This window comes from Echeneis naucrates, chromosome 13 (assembly GCF_900963305.1).
Source record: "Echeneis naucrates chromosome 13, fEcheNa1.1, whole genome shotgun sequence".
In the NCBI taxonomy this organism is placed as follows: Eukaryota; Metazoa; Chordata; class Actinopteri; order Carangiformes; family Echeneidae; genus Echeneis; species Echeneis naucrates.
This window is the reverse complement of record NC_042523.1, coordinates 897,089-915,861: the sequence shown is the minus strand read 5'-3', so window position 1 is coordinate 915,861 and position 18,773 is coordinate 897,089. Positions and strand designations below refer to the sequence as shown.

Sequence of the window (18,773 nt, the reverse complement as noted above, 5' to 3'; positions counted from 1 at the left end):
CAAATGGAGTTCCCGGGTCGGGTATTGGTCCTTCAACTAGTGATGTTGTGCAATCACCGATCACATGATGGCTGACACAAAATCTGTTGCACCAATCACTTGCAATTTATGGAATTTATCCCGTGGTCGTGCTGCCATTTTCAAAAAGGCACACAACTCTGGCTCAGGCTTCAGGAGGGACATGTAGGCCTCTCTATTGTTCTTTTCAGAGCACATGGGAGGCGATCCCAACATACTTCAGTGTTGGCTGAATGTCACCATCTATAATCCGTACATGAATGGACGTAAATGTAAATGGAGAGATAACTATCAGAGGCCTCTTTGTCACAGCATATAATCTGTCTTCATCATCCTCATTATCCTGTGAGGATGAGGATGTATTTTAAGTAAACTTTAAACTAAAGTGGCAGGAAAAAGTTTTTGGGCACCCCATTCATTTGTCATGATTTGTGTATAAAGCCAACATATTTGAAACTTCTTCAGAGACAAAAATATGAAACACACCTAAAGATACAGTACACATTCTCAGCCATGAAGGGTACAGCTACAGCCAGATAGCCAGAAAGAGCAGATGGAATCCTTCAGCAGTTGGATACACCCTGCGGAACAGCCAGACAAACGAACAATTTAGATGACAACCAAGATCTGGGGCTCTAAATGTTTCTTAAGGGCAAGTAAAACCTTGCTGCAGGAGCACATACCAATTGGCCAATGGCCAGCTCAATCCCTGGAGATGAGCACTATTGAAAATCTGTTGTGGATTTTCAAATGTTTCTTTTTTGAAGCATAAACCAAGGAATTTTGAAGGATTAAAAAACAGTTGCTCAAGAAGAATGGGACAAGATCACCTCTCCACAGTGTGAAAGGCTCCTGGAGAACATGGCAGCGATGATTTGAGCTCGACTGCCTGCTAATGGCGGGGGTACAAATTATTATTATTTAAACCAGTCCTGTTCATCAGCTGGGGCCAGCAGTATGAATGCTCCTGGTGCCTTGCTATGCTGAAACAGTTTTACTCCGTGAAGAAGTCTGACATACTCCTCATGTAGCTTGGCCTTTAACAATTACTTCATAAGTGTCTAACTGTAAGTTTTTGACGTAATCGCGGTTTCTTTGTTTAACCGTAATTAAGGCAAGTTTTTGGGGGCTGGCAGGCGTGGCAAAAGTACTCAATTCTGTACTTAAGTAGAAGTACAAATACAAAAAAAATACTCTGTTAAAAGCAGAAGTAGTGATTCAACTCTTTTACTCAAGTAAAAGTAAGAAAGTACAGGCTCTGAAATGTACTTTCAAAGTAAAAGGAAAAAGTAAACATTTATTTTTGCTGTTAATGAAACACAATACATCCTTTGATAATTTCTGCAACAGTACAAGTTCTCGATTCTCTCTACCGTCCCCTCACTCACTCGACTTCTTCCTGTGGTTACCTGTCCCCCCCGTTCTTCTCCCTCTGTAGTTCGTCACGGCTTTTACGTATACTTTTGTGTTGTGTCGTCATCTGTGGAGGTTTAAAAACAAAAAGTAACGTGCCTGTTTTTACAATGTAAAAGACTAGAAAGTACATATTTTTGTGTATGAATATAGGGAGTAAAAGTAAAGAATCGTAAGAAAAATAGAGAGTAGAGTACAGATACCTGAAAATCTACTTAAGTACAGTAACAAAGTATTTGTACAAATTATTTTTACTTCGTTATTTGTCACCTCTGGGGGCTGGTGCAGTCAATTTTCATGACCATCGTAACACTTTTGTTTGCATCCATAAAACATGTCTCCAGTGTCTGTGTGCATCCTGCAGTGCGACAGAACTGTAACTGTCCCAACGGAGGACGCCTCATGTGCATTTATTTACAGATGCAAAGTTAAATCGGCTTTCTAATGTTAATAATCAAAAGAGAACTGAGTAGTTTCATGAGAAGCGGTATTGAGAAATGCCCATAACATTAAGCTGGTACACACTTGTTTTTTGCTGGAGTTCTCATTTAGTGTTGTAATAAAGAAGGAAGTAGATTGGGGTGTCAAACAAATTTTCATTGAGGGCCACATCAGTATAATGGTTGCCCTGAAAGTGTCACATGTAACTGTAAGACAGTATAAATGTAACTAAATACAATGTATAATAAATGTATATACTCACTCACTCCTTCATCTTCATCCGCTTTATCCGTATCTGGGTTGCGGGGCTGCTGGAGCCAATCCCAGCACACATTGGGCGAGGGGCCTTGAATTTGACACATAGACCATATGTGACCATAAACTCTCGATTCGAGCCCTGGTTTTGCCATGTGCATGGTTGTAGGCCTGCTGTGTTGGGGGCTTGGACTCACAGGCACAGTCGTCTGCCAGCAGCACACCAGAGAATTCACCTGATAATACAAGATATAATTTATAAAACTTCACAGCAGAGTTAAACACTCATAATGTCCAAGGTGCTTACAAATAAAATGTGTGGCTTACCTTGTAACAGTCTCTTGTAAATTGGACTAGCCTGAAAGACTCGTGGTCATGCACTGAGCCAGGCCACTTTGCCTCTAAATTGCTGACAAGGCTGTTAGTGTCACAGATCATCTGAAAGGATAAGATGGAACCTATTCAGGTATTTTAATGTACAGAATTCATTTATGTAGGTCACAGTAACAACAAATCACTCTTACCTGAACATTGATGCTGTGGGAGAATTTCCTGTGAATGTAATCTCCCTCGTGTTTCCCTGGCGGCATCTGATTCTGACATGGGTGCAATCCACTGCACCCATGAATTTAGGGAAAGCTGTATCAAAAAAATAGTAATTATCCAACTCTGATGGACAAAAATTAGAAACTAATGGTTACAATTGGAATTGATGTTACTTGCAATTTTGTAAAAGTCCTGCTTGATGTAGAGGGGTATTTTGTGGCCATTATCATTAGCATAGCAATGTAAACAATAGGCCTGCCAGTAAAAATACCACATGAATGAATACAAAAAGACTGTTGCAATTACAAACAGCCAACAGACTTCAATGAAATGGCAAATGGCATATCTGTAATATTTTAAAGCAGGATAATTAAAATGATGTAACATATTTAGAAAGACATGGAAATGCTGAAAAACACATTCATTTCTCTAAGGATTGATAGCAGAGTTACCGGATTAAACACTAGGATTAATTTTAGGCTGGTTGTTAGCCGGGTCTGTAGCAGGCTAGCTGCAGAGAATAAATCACCATAGTAAATTTGACCAATTTTAATGCAACCAACTTGAGGCTAAGTTCAGCCAGGATAACTAACATATCCTGGCTTAATCCCTTATCTTGGTTTGTGCAAAAGACAATAATAAAATAAAATAAAATAAAAATTTCTTTTAAATTCAATACGATTACAACAGTTTTCACTTATGTTACAAAAATAATTTACTCTGACTTGATCAGCAGTTTTCCCTCTGATCGGTTCTTTTTTTTTTTTTTTTTTTTTTTGATGCTGCAGCTGCAGGTATGTTATCCTTTTTGTTCAAACTTGCTGATGATTTCTCTCTAGCCACGGGGATACTATCAGGCTCCGTTAATGTTTCGTTGCTGTTGTTGTTGTTGTTTTTTCGGTGGTTCATGCACTGAGCTAAAACTTAACCTCACCAGAATTTACCCAACCAACTCAAAATCAGCAATTCTCAAACCGGAAACTCGGACTTTCGTAAATGAAGGTAAATCCACTCAGAGTTCAGGGTTAAAAGCCAGCTTGTTGAACCGCCCTTCTTGAAATGGGCACAGCTTGACCCTTCAGTCGGGCCAAACTGAGGGCTGCCATTGGCAAATTCTGCTGTCAGTCAAAAGTAGCTGTTTGCATTGTTTCTGTGTGCGCTCGTTCTTTTGTAATGGGTGGTTGGCATGAGTGCGGAGAGGTTATCTAAGTAAACCCCGCCTCCTCTGGGAAGTGACGGAGTTTACATCGAGCTCACCCGCCAGACACAGCCGGAGCTGGTTGATACATGCTACGTTGGTCTGTTCGATTGTTGTGTTTGCCACTGACTGTTCTGTGTTCGCCTCTTCACTTTTTGTAGTATAAATCTCTACATTGAAACCAAAGAAGGAACCGGTATACGACATGATGTGGGGTGGCGCGTGAGCGGAAAAGGCGCACGTGTATTCTCAGTGTTCGCAGAAAGGTAAGCTAAACGCCGTTGAGTCCTCCCTGCTGATTGAACTGCTGAAACGTTGCGATCCAGACTTAATGGCATCAGGCTCATGTTGCTCTACCATCAGAAGAGTATACTATGAAGAAAGCGCAACAGAACCGGGCTTTCTTTGGGTGAGCTGGCTCCAACCAGAGATAACGAGTATCACGACGGTGGTTGTAAACTTGATTTGTCTACCCAGGCTTGCCTCGTCAGGCTCTGTGCGCGTTCAAATAAAAAGGGGCGTTTAGGCGTCATTTGACGCCATTTCCGCAGAAAAATTGTCCGATTACATGCCGCATATTTCAGCCAAAAGGAGCAGATAAAGATAATGGAGAGCTATGAAGAGTTCAGACCGATAAGAACAGCTGAGAGCAACACTGTTTCTACAAACAAGGCAAAAGAGGAAACCTGACAAAAAATTCAGATCGTGTAAGTTAATATAGCCGATTATAATATCATTGTATAACTTTGAGTCCCTCCCTGACATTGTCTCACAATGAAGAATACATGAAAATCACTTAGATTAGGGCCAAATCAAAATGAAATTTATTTGATTTATCTTATTTGTAATAAAGTTAAGCTAATTGGTGTTCTATTAGTTGTTGTGCCAGCAGTGCAAATCTGGACCAAGCACAAAAATATAATCGAAAGGGGTATGTGTTTACTGTGCATTTATCCCTCTTTTTGTGGAATGTGGATGATACACTGAGTAACATATTAAGTGTTAATATTATTTTAAGCCATCAAGAGAAAAATTTGAGGAGAAAGACTGAAGGGGCCCGCTCCAGCAGATTACAAAGCCTCAGAGGAGCTGGCCCTTGCAAACAATGAAGGGTGGCCGATCATGGAAGGGATACAAGGGGGTATTCAATCAGACCCTCGAGCTGGCAGCTCCCAGCAGCAAGTTTTTGTCCAGGGTATGTATGCTTTGGTGGTAAAATACAAAATGCATATTTATTGGTTCTCAGATGAGAAAAGTCTATTTTACAGTTGAAGGAGACACATTAGTATTGCTCAAACCGCCAGCATACACCTTTGCTGGCCCCTTCACAGAGTTGTCATGTACTCTTACATGAACGCCTCAATGACCTATTAATACAGGTTGGAGCAGACAATGTGAGGGCCCTCTATAAAAGGAATCTAGAGCTCGATAATCAGAAAAAAGAGCTGGAAATCAAGAAACTAAAACTTGAGATTGAGCAGGGGAGTAAGGGGAAAAGGGTACTACAGTACAAGTGCTGGTCATGTAATTAGAATATCATAAAAAAGTGGATTTATTTCAGTAATTCCATTCAAAAAGTAACTTGTATAATGCATACATTAATTAATTTCAAAACTAAAGAAATAAACTAAAAGAAATAAACATTTGAAATATATCAGTCTGTGTGTAATGAATGATAATTTGTAAGTTTCACTTTTTTAATGGGATTACTGAAATAAATCAACGTTTTGATGATATTCTAATTATATGACCAGCATCTGTAAATGCTACTTTAAAATGTTTTAAGCATGATTGTCATTGTATTATACCTTTTTCTTTTCCAGAACTTTAATAAATAATAAAACAGTGGCTTGACTTTTTGCAACTTATCCTGAAGTTTCTGTAATTCTGTGATTGATTGATTCTTTTTTCCAACATCATGTTGCTTAAAAAAAACAACATAGCGTTGTGGCGGAAAAAGAGGAAATCAGGTTGTCTGGACACAGGTGTCAGATGGGGAATCTCTTTATTCACATCAATCCTACTAACAACGTAGTCAGAGACAGAACCACCAGCAAAACACGTGACATGCTTCTTATACCTAAGACAGGTTATGTGTGTGTGTGCTGTGTGGATAGCCTTCACCCTTATCTTGAGCTTCAACCACAGCGATTGTGCACCACTATGTGTGTGTGGTGTAGATCTCTTTCCTAGCACCCCAGATGTCTTCTACTTATTGTTTTGACTTGTTAGGCGCCAGAGCAGGTCCTGATGACCTGACTTTCATATTGACGCATGAACAGAGAAAAGGCTTCTGGACGCTGTCTTTCCCCTACATTAACAAACATACTTAACCATTTCATCTGATGGGTTTTGCCAGCTATCAATATTCTATGCTTGGACCAGCTTGAATCCTCAATAATCTAAATTTGCATCCTGACTTTGAAGATTAAAGTTGAGGTGCTGATTGGAATATCTGGTGTGACGCAAGGGTCATGGCTCTCTGGAGGAAGAGATATTTTCATAAACTAAAAACTCATGAATTTAGTGTTAAATGCCTCAGATCGCTTTATTGCATGCCCTTCCTGATATTCTTTATTCACACTCCGAACATTGCTTCAATTTGACAAGCTGGTTTAGCAGAAAGAAGTCGGTTCTCCAGGACTGCAGTCGGTATGTTAAATACCAAACGTCCCGGCTCGTGTGTGTGGTTGTGTCTGAAGCGGTGGAGTACTTCCAAAATTTCGGTCAATATCTTGGTCAGAAAGTGCGGAAATAATGCAAACAACTTCAATGAATTCCTCTGTTTTACACGCTATATGCTTTGGATCAGCAGGTCCCACTTCACAGTGAATCTTTAAGCCGTAGTAATATTTGTTACTGTGAGAAAATGATCATCTGATGAAACTATAACCTTTTCCAAGTAACTGAAAAAATTGTAATTGCCATTTTAAGAACTCATACCAGTACTTCGCATCAACAGGTACCTACATTTAGGTACTACACCTTGTACTCAGTCTGTGAAAAAAGTGGTATCAGAGCATCCTAATTGTGATGATTATTAATGTTGGCATTACATATTGGTTTACTCTGAGCAGTGCTTTATTGCTCTTCCTCTCAGGTCCTGGTGATGGATGGGCCCTCCAGCGGAGACAAGACCCCAGCCTGTGACAAGGAGAACTCATTTGTGTCTCATGTTGTTGGCCTCAGTTTATGTGATTCTACCCCCCTTCTGTGGAGGTTCCAGGACCTGAAAACAGTCAGGTGTCAGGGTCTGGTGGGGGCACTACTCGGTTCACTGCCTCGGACACCCCGGCAGAATGGACGACTGGGAAGACCACTGCTCCTGATGCCAGAGGAGGAGAGAATGCTGAGCGACCGCCACAGTGCTGCTGCTTTATGTGCCAATGATCAGGTCAGTTCACCTCCTTCAGATCCAGAAAAATGTAAAACCAAGATGTACATTTGCCAAAAAGAGAAGTATCAGTGAGTTAGGGTCTAAGAGTGAGTCGGGGGGGGGGCAGCAAAGGGTAAACCAAAAGGTTTTTATTCAAAATCAAAAGTGGAAATTTCACTGCAGATACAGTAAGTGATGTGTAATTGTGAATATGTAATTTTCCTGGTGGGTATACAGTAGAACATGTCCCTCAAATACCAAGAATCTTTTTTTTTTTTATCAAATTTTATTAAGGGCTTGAAAAATCATCCAACAATGCTTTAAGTTGCAAAGGAATGAACTCCTGTGGTGAAGTTGTTACAACCAGGTAAGGGGAATCAGGAGGCAGATGAAGTTACAGGGTTTTATTGTGAGATGTGACAGGAGGAGCAGTTGAAGGCTAGGTTCTGTGGCAGAAAGGTGAGCAGATCCGAATTGGCAGTGAGGCAGGAAGAGTGTGGCTGACAAGTGGGTTGCAGGAGCTTGGTTAGTCGGAGTAGGAGCAAAGATGATGAGACAAGTCTACAATCCAGCACTGGCTGACTGAAGACAGGAGCTTATGTAGGCAGAGACTGATGAGGTGCAGGTGTGGTTCAGGCCCCATCTCCAGCACAGCAATTTCCCATCTCTAATCATTGCCTATATACCAAAAGAGAGAGTGAATGAAGGACTATGAAACAGAGGGCATGACAGAAGTGAAAAAGAAGAGCATGTAACTCTGAGAGTTTGTACAAAATAGAGAGAAATTGGCTACTAGGCGGCCACAAAAAGTGTGTACCTCATAATTTCCCACATTGGTTCATATGAAACTTGGCAGTCATCAAATGCATCAGGTGCATGCATAAAATTTTCCAGTAAATGATTACTGCGGGCACAAGTTATAATGGAAAAAATTAAATTTGCTGTGGTCATTAACAGCCATCCTGAAGTCGTACCTATATTTTAGGCAGAAAATACACTAACCATGCAACTATGAAATGTCTATAAGCTTTAGGTATTACTTATTTCTTCCTCACCTGACATTGGCCACCCCCATCTTAAATTTATATTTTTCTATAAATGGGTCATACTGTATATGAGCATGAAACTTTAAACTTTAAATCAGCCACTAGGGGGTTGATCAGCTGCCGAGTGAAATTAAATAATTAATCAGAATCAATGCTTAAAACTTGGTAATGATTGAAAATGGGTGTGGCCTATCTTTATATCTCTTCTCAATAATGGTGTTAAAGATTATGGAACAGAAATCATAGTTGCATCTATGAGACTCATCAGGTTTTGTTTGATTAACCTCTTGTATTAAGATTTGGTGCATTCATTTACCTGTAATAGAGACCTGTATATTTAAAACATGTTGAATAATTCCATATAACATTTTGCAATAACAGAAGAGTTTAATGAGGTATGATAATCATTTGTGAATTTCATGCACATGATTTTGAACTGAAGCGTTGAAGGGCTGTTAAACAGGTGTGTGTGTTTTGATTTGTTGTTGGTCTTCACAGGATGAAGGGGTGGTCCTCCGTCACCAGTTAGAGCAATACGAGGAGGAGCAAAGGAGGAGTTATGAAGAGCAGAATGTCCTCGCTCTGGAGGACAGGAAGTCAGCGATGCTCCGAGCAATGACCTCATCACACACAGGTAAGAATGGTACCATGAAGGGGATGCTCCAGTCAGCTTTTTTAGGACTGATCGTTGATTACTGGAAATCAGTATTTGCTTGTACTGATCACCAGTTGCAGAATGGGTGGTTGGAATGGGAAGCCTTCATTTAAACTGATGTAAATACTGTCTAGCATTGTGCATCATTTATAGCAGTAAAACAAAAACAAAGAGTTTAAAGTATCATTAACAACCGTTTCGGTGTTGTTGCCAACTACTGTTTCGCTTCATGGAAAGTCTCAAGAACTTCCAATCACATGATGAGCTTTTTTTTTTTTTTTAAATCAGCTGATAATGATCAGTGGCTGATTAAATGGAGCATCCCTAATGAATATATTTTCAATGTGGCAGATGACTGATCCAGAGGGGTATTCTACAAAGTTGGCTTCAGGGAAATATACACTTGTCCCGATAAATATGCTTAGGTGAGTGTGTCCTCAGCATGGTTTATATGAGTTCCTGCTGAGTTACAATGATATCTAATGCCAGTGTTTAAGCCTACTCTGGGACAGGCTAAATGCATCTGGTTGAAAAAATGTATATATACAAAATTATGGATCTGCTGTGTGATTTATTTATTTTTTCTCTGCACACACATCAAGTTGTGAAAATTGCTAAATATGTGCAGTGGAGAGGACACATACACACTAAAAAACAGGACCTACTCGCACATGGATCAGGTGTGGCTTCAACATCTTTGGTTGGGGATCCAGTAGAGAAATTGGTCTTTAATGTGTCTGCTCTAGTTTTCCAAGTCTAGTCCCAATTTATTAATGGTGTCCATATTTCCTCTTTTTGGAAAGTTCTGTAGCTCTACGAAGCTCCATCAGCATCATTTGTCCTGCTGCAGAAAAGAACAAAAGAACAGTGCTCAAACTTTGAGATCTTTGTGTATCTTTTCATCAGTCTTTAGTCCATCCATTTGTCGGGGCTTCTTGTATAGCACTGGTACATGCACAAAACCAGACAATGTAAGCTTGGCCTGAGTCAGCCTGATTAAACAAGCCTGGGATGAGTAAGTGGAAAGACTTCAGGCTTAATTCAAAGATGGTGGTAGTTTAAGCCTAGCTTTGTTTGATGAGCTGGGATTTCTTTCACAACGTTGTTTTGGTACTGACTATGTGCAGAGAACAAAGGGAGGACTACAGGTCCTACAGACGACCAAGTCCAAAGCCTGATAAAAGTTGAGCTGAGAACAAAGGAACAAAGGATTGTTCAAAGACACTTGGCTGGTAAGCCCGTGGCTAAACCATGAGGGAATCCTCCCTTTTTCCCCAGCGAAGTTAGCTGTTACACATCAAGGTACCTACTCCAGCAGCTGTAAGGCAGCACCCTCTTTGTTGAAGCCATAGTTTGCTACTCGTGGACGAGAAGGACCATTTCTTCACCTGAAATTGGATTACTTTTGTTTGCTTTTTATTTTTGGTTTTTCAATTTAAGTACCTGGCTGTTACTGTCACATGTTCCAGCCTATGTCAACCTTGAGAGAAACTCTCATTTGTCATTGCCCTGCATTTCAGTTTTCAGTGAATTTTAAGGTTTGAGAAAGCAGTCTCACTTGTCCAAACGCTATATAGCATCCCTAGTGTGAACCTTTTGATTAAAACGATGAGAGATTCTTAAATACACTTCAGTTTGTAAGCAGTTACCTTGATTTGGTTGAGTAATGCACAAGAAGAGAGTTGTTCTGAAGTTCAACAGTTGACTGTTTTTATTGCCTCACTTAGCAATAACACTGCAAGAGCTTGCAGAGGTTTAACCCTCCCCTAAATAGATTACAGAAAATAAATAAAATGTTCAAAGAAAAGAGCCCTTTTATTACCCTGTTATTCCCATAATCTATTTTCCCCAAGTAGTAATGTTTTCCCTACATTAATTTCCTCAAGTATAACCTCAGTGTCCTCAGGATCACACATCAGTTGAAATCCTGATGACAAAGGGGGGGCGTACAGCTCAACATGCTGATTTATTGTCTAGACAAAGGAGGAGGGTCCTTTGGACTCAGCCCTCCCACAATCCTTATCTTTTCACACCTATGTGAGAGGACAACCACAATATATAAACCCAGCTCCTCTTTGATCAATGTAAGACAAGTGACCCAGTTCTACAAAACTGTGTGTTTGTTCCTCTTCTTGCTCTGTTCTCTTGAGGCTATTGCTTCCCCCATGGCAATTTAGGCACCTCTCTCTTGGTTTGCTGCCATTTCCTGCAAGCAATGAGCCTCAAGGTAACTTGCTAACTTAACAGCCACGCCACCAAAGCAACCAACTGAAGAATATAAGAAGGAATTTAACCACAAAGCACAAAAAAGGACAGTTGCTTGTTCACTGGGCCAACCTAGCATAAAACAAGCACAGTGAAGGACAGGACTGCTAACCTTTGTACATGCAAATGTAGATTTGATTACTTTCTTTGTTGGGCTTTCTTGCATGTGTTTAGGTTGTTGATTAGCCACACCAAGAGTTGATGTTGATTATTGTATGTTCACACATGCCTCCCCCTTTTTACCTTGGCACCTTTCAACTATTCCAGCTGGCCTTAACAAAGGACCACATGAGAGATGTGGCCCCGGCAGCCATCTTGTTTGTAGTTTCATTTTCTGCTATTTGGTCACTGTCTCTCTCTCTCTCACTCACTCACTCACACACACACACACACACACACACACACACACACACACACAGAGAGAGACACAAGGGAACACAAACATGTATTTAGCCCATATTAGAATAGTAGTGTTTATTTGCAACTTTATAATAAATGTTCTTAAATATGAACACTGGTCTATGTGACACAGGAAGGAATATTGCCAACCTGTTCATTGCAGAACTCTGAATCCTCCTACTTTAATTTAGCTATTAAACTGTTAATTTAGCTGAATTTGCTAAGATAGTTAGTCAGAGATCCAAATTAATAGTATTGGCTATTGTTTCCCTTTTTGGGGTGATTCTCTGAGGTTAGTTTTGATATTAAAGTTTTCATTTAACATTAATATCTCATATTATTTGTTTAGTCAGTTTTTGACAGCCAGTCACTAATGAACTATCAGGCCCCAACTAATAGTGCCACATGTAATGCCTGGTTTTTGGTCCTGCATTAAATCAACGCTGTACTGATGCCATTGCCGTGACGCCGTGACGCCGTCGTGAAGTCTTTGAACTTCTCTGTCACTCCATTTCATTGCTGTGCAGTTCACCGCCACAGTGATAGGGGGCTGTGCTCCTTTCCTGAATGGTTATCATTGTCTCTAGTTGATTTATTATTATTTTTTCCTTTGTCTGCGCCTCCTTGATGTGTAGTTAAATTTTTTGGGGGGTGCACATCATGCTACGCCAGGGGCCCTGGCGAGCCTCCCTACCGTACAATGTAGGTACGGCGTTGATTTAACGCAGGACCATAAACCAGGCTTAAGTTGTACCACAACAATATTGACGAAATACCTCCCTGAAGAGTGTTCTGTACTTGCAGTCTCATGTCCTAGTTCTGGTGCCCTTAGGTTCAGATGCTGGAAACACAGACAATCTACAGGGCCGCCTGGAGATCCTGGACCAGAACTTCACCTTCCCCCAGTCAGCGCTGGCAGTCCAGTTGAGCACAGTGAGGGCAGGGCTGATCTACTGCCACGAGGACCGAGCCTTCCTGCAGGCTGATTGGCCAATGAGGGCGCAAGACAACCCGTGTAGGGAAGTTAGATATCAGGTTTTCACAGACCTAAGGAGCCGGGGCTTCTATCTGACCTCAGGAGGGAAGTTTGGAGGAGACTTCCTTGTATATCCAGGTCAGAATTTGATTCATCTTATGTGTTTTTTTTTTTTTTTTTTTTTTTTTTTTTTTTATTTTATTTTTTTTAATTAGGCTGTTTTTTATTAAAGAGTCTGAACTCAAATCCTGCAACAAGCAGCAAATCTCTTAGTTCTTATGTGATCTCCTCTGTAGTTCCCGCTTTGATTTACCTCTGTGGTCTCCTTTTGTGATTAAAAATGTAAAATATTGGTTATTAAAACTACAGATTTAAACAGATAAATGCAATAAGGTTGAAATTTTACCAGTTTAGCTTTTATTCCAGGGGTGTCAAACTCAAATTCACAGTGGACCAAAATTAAACTGGAAAGAAATCACAGGGCCAAACTCAATATTTATTGAAAAATTGACTGCAACTGTGCATCTTTTCCCTTCTCTCCAGATATGCAATGTTGAACCTTTTTATATGGAAACAACTTTATTTTTGCGTTAACCAAAGCTTAACATTAACACGAGACATTTGAAATAAAGCACATATCAGTTGTATTCGTTTCTTATTATGTCTCTCACCATCTGAAGCCTTTCAAGTTCCTATTTAATGTAAATATTTTTTTACATCCCAACAACAAAGCAACCAAAAATAATAATAATTTCCTTCAATTCAAATGCAACCTTTCAACTATTATCAGTCCATGTCTTGGAGTAGAAAAAGTCCATAAAGACAACATTCATTCAAGCTCAGTTTGCTCTGATTTACTCTGATGCACATTGGTTCGAACCAGATACCTGACATCTCTTCTTAGATGCAAGTGCATCAATGTCTGGGTTAGGCTCTGAGCTGAGGAAATCAGGACTGAGTGAAGATGTTCATCAGTGAGACGAGTCCCTAGTGGTGTTTTGTTTAGTGATGGTAAACTTGATTCTTCTTACTGAATCGAGTTTAAATGAATCATTCACCAAAGTGAATCGAGTTTTTGAGTCATTTGTGTCACCAAGTTAGTTACCCAGTCGGTGCATACTGCGAGCTGCCGTGATTCAGCTCGCAAGGAGGGAGGGGGTGTGTCAATGAGTGATACGTTAATCTTTATGACTCGAGTATATTGCGAGCTGCAGCCATTTTTAGCTCACCCAGAGGGAGAGGTGAGTTAATGACTCGTGCGTGCTGACGCTACGTACTGCAAGCTCAGTGAGTCTTGTGTTTTGAGTGGAGCTAGGTTGACGTCAGCTTTGTAACGAGTGTTTTTTCCTTCGTTCACATCTTATAGCAGGTAAGGAAATAGTGACGGTTCACCAGGGAATTGGGGAGTTCAGTTGAAAAAACACGAACTGTTGCTTTTGCCACAATTACAATGATTAGCTTGATACGTTTCTAAAAGTGTTGTTAGAATAGCAATGAGCAGTAATGATATACTGATTGGTGTCTCCAGTTAGCTGTGCAACTAACTAGCGGTAGCAGGGATGAGTCTGTGGGGACCAAGAATCGTGCTTCATGAAACAGCAAAGTGATTCTCGAGTATTGATCGATTCATTCATAACCCCCACAACACTAGTTTTGTTCATCTTCATCAAAGAGAACAGTTGCTCACATAAACGTGCTGCCGAACATAGAGAGAATTTGAGCAGCTTGGGCACGGAATTGGGGCAGTGTGTCGGAGGAAAGATGGAAACTGTGCAGCACCCACAGACTCTTACTTTGACTTGAGCGTGTCACTACACTGGAGTTAAATCAGCTCCATTTGGAGGTTGACTTTTCACGTCAACCGCAAACGGATTACTGAGCAGTCCAAATCTGCGTTTCTGGGCTTCGGTCGGCAAATCGCCGGGTAAACTCGGCGCTGAGTACGCTGTCAACAGAGAAGTGGGGGTGCTTAGCGGTTTCGGCTGACGCGGCTGATTTGTAGTATTAGTGGTGTAAGCGCTGTACACTGGCGGGCCAGCTCTAAAACATATTTTGTATGATCTCGCGGGCCCAATTTGGCCCGCGGGCCTGAGTTTGACACCCGTGTTTTATTATGAAGGTGTTATTAGGATGGCTCACTGTTGATATATCAGATCAAGGTTTTATCTTAAGTCACATGGTCTCTCTCCCTCCAGGTGACCCTCTACGTTTCCACGCCCACTTCATTGCTGTCTGTCTGCCCCTGGAGGAGTCTGTCTATCTGCTGGAAGTCCTTGCTGTGGCGCGCCTGGGATCTAACGTGAAGAAGACAGTCCTGCTCTGCTCACCAGGGTTGAATGGTGTCCAGTACACCTCGCTTCAGTGGAGTGGAATGGTTTAAAGACTTGAACATTTAGGTACTGAGTCCAGGACTTTCCACAGGACCCTGGTGGTCCTCAGAGGGTTAGAGACTGAACTGACGATGAAATCCAGAAGAGAAACCACAGGAAGGGATTGGACAACTCAAACTGGGGGAGGAAAAACATTTATCACAGTATAATGATACAGAGAGTGTAACCTAATAAATCATTGTGATCCTCATCATCTCAAACTTTTTGGATCCAATAATGACACTCTACCTTAACCACCTTTGGAAACGGGTTCATTGTTGGTCTGTGGGCCTCAGGAAGGATTTAATTTGTGTTTGTGCCTTTTCGACACCATGCGGTTAGCCTAGGAGAATTGGCCTGTGTTGGAGTGTTGGCTTTGGCTGTTCAGGTGAATTTAGTTGCTGAATCTGCTCGTGTAGCTTTTATTGCCTCCACCTCCTGCACGCTCTATACTTTCATGCCCTCTACCCGAACCAGGGTCTGTATCCCATCCCTACTTTTCTCTCTCCTCTATTTCTCCCCCCTACCCTAACCAGGGTCTGTATCCCCACCCCGCTTTCACTGGTGCAATTGGTGAGAGGTTAGAGTAGTTGACAGTGGTGCTGCTTGAGATAGTTCCTTTTGTGTTTGTGGGTTAGGGTTAGGGGTTAGGGTTATAGCATGATTGTTGCTAGGAAGGTGATCACTGAGTGTGGTCCATTTTTTGTTGCACAAGTTTCTTGTGTTTTCTCTAAATAAAGTCAAATTGCGTCTCTGCCTATCTGCTTCATGTGACAGTGTCGTCATATGGAAAATTGTAAGGAATGTGACAGTCTCTGTGGGTCCATTTCATTTAGCCATTGTTGACTCTTTCATATTTCCGCAGATCTATTGGGGATCTGCTCTCTGCTACCGCCAAACTGCCTTGAGCGATGGAAGCTGTTATGCCATGAAAGCTTCTACTCATTAGATTACTGATAATAACAGGAACAGGCTGATTGGTTGTACAGATGCTGTTCCACAGATGATGCCTCACAATGGTGTGAGTGTGTGTTTTGAAAGGGAAAACAAACCAAAGAATATATATGGGTTAGACAAAGTTCAACAAGTTTAAAGTTCAAAAGTGTCTTTATTGTCCCAAAATGGGTTTGCAGCCAGGGAAGATAGACAAAAAGACATTCAAACACAATATTAAAGTGTCATGGGCAGATTAAAAGAACCTATTAAAATATGATAACATTTATTCAGAGGTACCGGTAATATAGAAATAAATAGAGAGCATGGAGGTAAAGTGCAGATGCAGAGTGACAAGCCAGGTTACATTGTACCATGAAGTCAGTCAATTATAGAAGTTATCTGCTATTCAGCAGCTTAACGGTGGTGGGGACAAAGGAAACCTTAAATCTCTTTGTCCGAAGAGAAGGCACCTTCCTAAACACTTGCCTGGTGTATAAGTCAGCAAGCTGGACTTGGCTCCTCCCTATAACCTTACTGGCCACTGATGTCAGGATTGGAAGGGGACACAGAAAAGTGATTTTTATTGTATTATTAAATCACAACTTTGTGGAGGCTTCCACTTTCTACTTCCTCTGTCCTGGGGGGATGAAGACCAGAGCAAGTGTCCACTCTTGGACTGGAATGTCTCCTCAGGTGCCTGTTCTTCAGGTGCCTCTCCCTCTCCATCTCCATCATGATCCAAGTCTGGATCAAAATCTAGGTTGTCTTCCACTTCAGAGACATCCTCTATCTCTGGTTCAATTTCAGTGCCCTCTTCATCATGTCCAAAAAGCTGGACCAGAACCTCTTCGACAGAGAACCGCTTGGTCAGTGGCCTACTCATTGTGCTCAGAGTAAAGGGAGTGCAAGGCAAACATCATGCGATATGTATGAGGTCTGTGTGAAGATGATATATTGATTAGTCTGGAAGGTGTGGTTCACATGGGGGATAGGCACATAAGCGATATGTATGAGGTCTGTGTGAAGATGATATATTGATTAGTCTGGAAGGTGTGGTTCACATGGGGGATAGGCACATAAGCGATATGTATGAGGTCTGTGTGAAGATGATATATTGATTAGTCTGGAAGGTGTGGTTCACATGGGGGATAGGCACATAAGCGCGGGAAAGAGATGTGTACCTGCAAGACATTGTTCAGTCTGAGTGAGTGAGTGAGTTGGGGTGGTGTGTATGGGGATTTTTTTTCTGTCTGATGGATGAATATAGTCTGGATACCCATTCATTTCCTATGGCGGTCACTTTTGACCGGGAACACCCCAGGTTTAAGAGGGTTGATTAAAACACTCAAAATTCAATGAAAGAGGTGATCATCACTTTTATATGTTCAAGTGCATAGTGTGGAGGATATCATAAGGCCTTGAGGCAATCGGATGTAAAACGCAATATTTATGAGTGTTTTAAGTTGTAAATCGGTCAGATTTGACCTGAGCTAGTGATATTACAATCACTGATCACATGATGGCCGACTGAGGTCTGTAGCACCAATAGCTTTTGCAATTTATGGAATTTAGGGGAAAGAAAACTAAACAAAGCAAACAGATAAACTGAATCCCCAAATAAACAAAAGACACGCGAAAACAAAATGCAATGCACACTACTCTAATTGTCTCTGCTCTGACGAGCCTCTTGACTTTGATTGCTCCGCTCTTCCCGAGTGAGAGTGATCTGCTCCGAGTCTCCGCAACGCGTTCTTCAGCTTGGTCGAGCGGTCCGTGTTATCCTCAAATAATGGCGACGTGAAGAATCCCTCAGCGGCAGCTTCAAGCCATGAAGTAGCTCATCCCCTTGAAGAAGACTCATAAAGCCGGAATCATCAGAAAATTTAATTAGTCTATTAGCATAATTGTTGCGACAGTCATTAGTGTACAGTATATAGAGCAGTGGGGGGAGACAGCATCCTTGAGGTGATCCACTGGGGGACTGCAGCTGATTTGAAAGGGAGCCATTCACCCTCATACACTAGTAGTTTTACCTTAAGCGCGTGCCACAACTATAAAAAGACAGCATCAATGGAGCCCCGAGTCGACGATGGCAACGGGGAAGAGGAGGGCCGCTTTTTCACCCTGATAGAATTAGACAATTCAATGCACTCATATGGCGAGTTTGAACATGTTTTCAGAAAGAAGTGTGACACCGCTGCAGCTCAGGACAATGCGCAAGTTTAAATGTAGTCCTTTGCAATCACAATAATACAGGGGAAAACTGGGTGAATGGTACCTTTTGAATTTATTTCATTTAGGTGCAATTTAGGCGCACTTGGCAGAAGTTTAAGATGAAATATACAAATGTTGTTCAAATAGGAAATGTAAGTACAGGTAAGCGTAACCTGATGCCCTTTCTTTCAACATCAAGTGTCACCGAACTTCAAACTCTCCAAAAACCTGACCTGCAGAGCAGGCCACATTCATTCATTTCAGTTAAATTAAATTACTACAGGCTATAAATTCTTAGTTAAAATAAATAACCTATATATGACATATATATAAATTTGAATAACTTACAAAAATATGCATTTCCACTTTTTGTCTCACTTTACCAGTGTAAATCAAAATTAAAATCCTCAAATAACTCAAACCTTTTCGCATCAATCATTTGGATAAAATGAGAATAAATTAGCGGCTAACACTACTTTTACCTGACACTCTTTCCCTCAAAATGCACAATAAATCCACCGCCAAGCGGGTAACATCAACCGAGGACTCTGTGGAGTCAACTTGTGATGAATTCCGACTACTTCATTCCGTTTAAACCACTTCTAGATATTTTTTTTTTCCAGGCAGAGCGTTCCTCACGCAGCCTAATGCTGTGGTCTCTCCTCC

The 18,773-nt window shown here is 41.1% G+C and overlaps 1 protein-coding gene across 1 annotated transcript; it reads left to right on the top strand.

The window, feature by feature from the left end:
* The first annotated feature begins 3,917 nt into the window (after positions 1-3,917).
* Positions 3,918-15,377, top strand: tsen34 (TSEN34 tRNA splicing endonuclease subunit). Its single transcript, XM_029516789.1, has 5 exons — positions 3,918-4,137; positions 6,972-7,265; positions 8,792-8,927; positions 12,445-12,726; positions 14,784-15,377. Exons 2-5 carry the CDS (start codon positions 6,981-6,983, stop codon positions 14,966-14,968), a joined length of 888 nt encoding a protein of 295 aa, XP_029372649.1. The 5' UTR covers positions 3,918-4,137; positions 6,972-6,980; the 3' UTR covers positions 14,969-15,377.
* Positions 15,378-18,773: the final 3,396 nt, after the last annotated feature.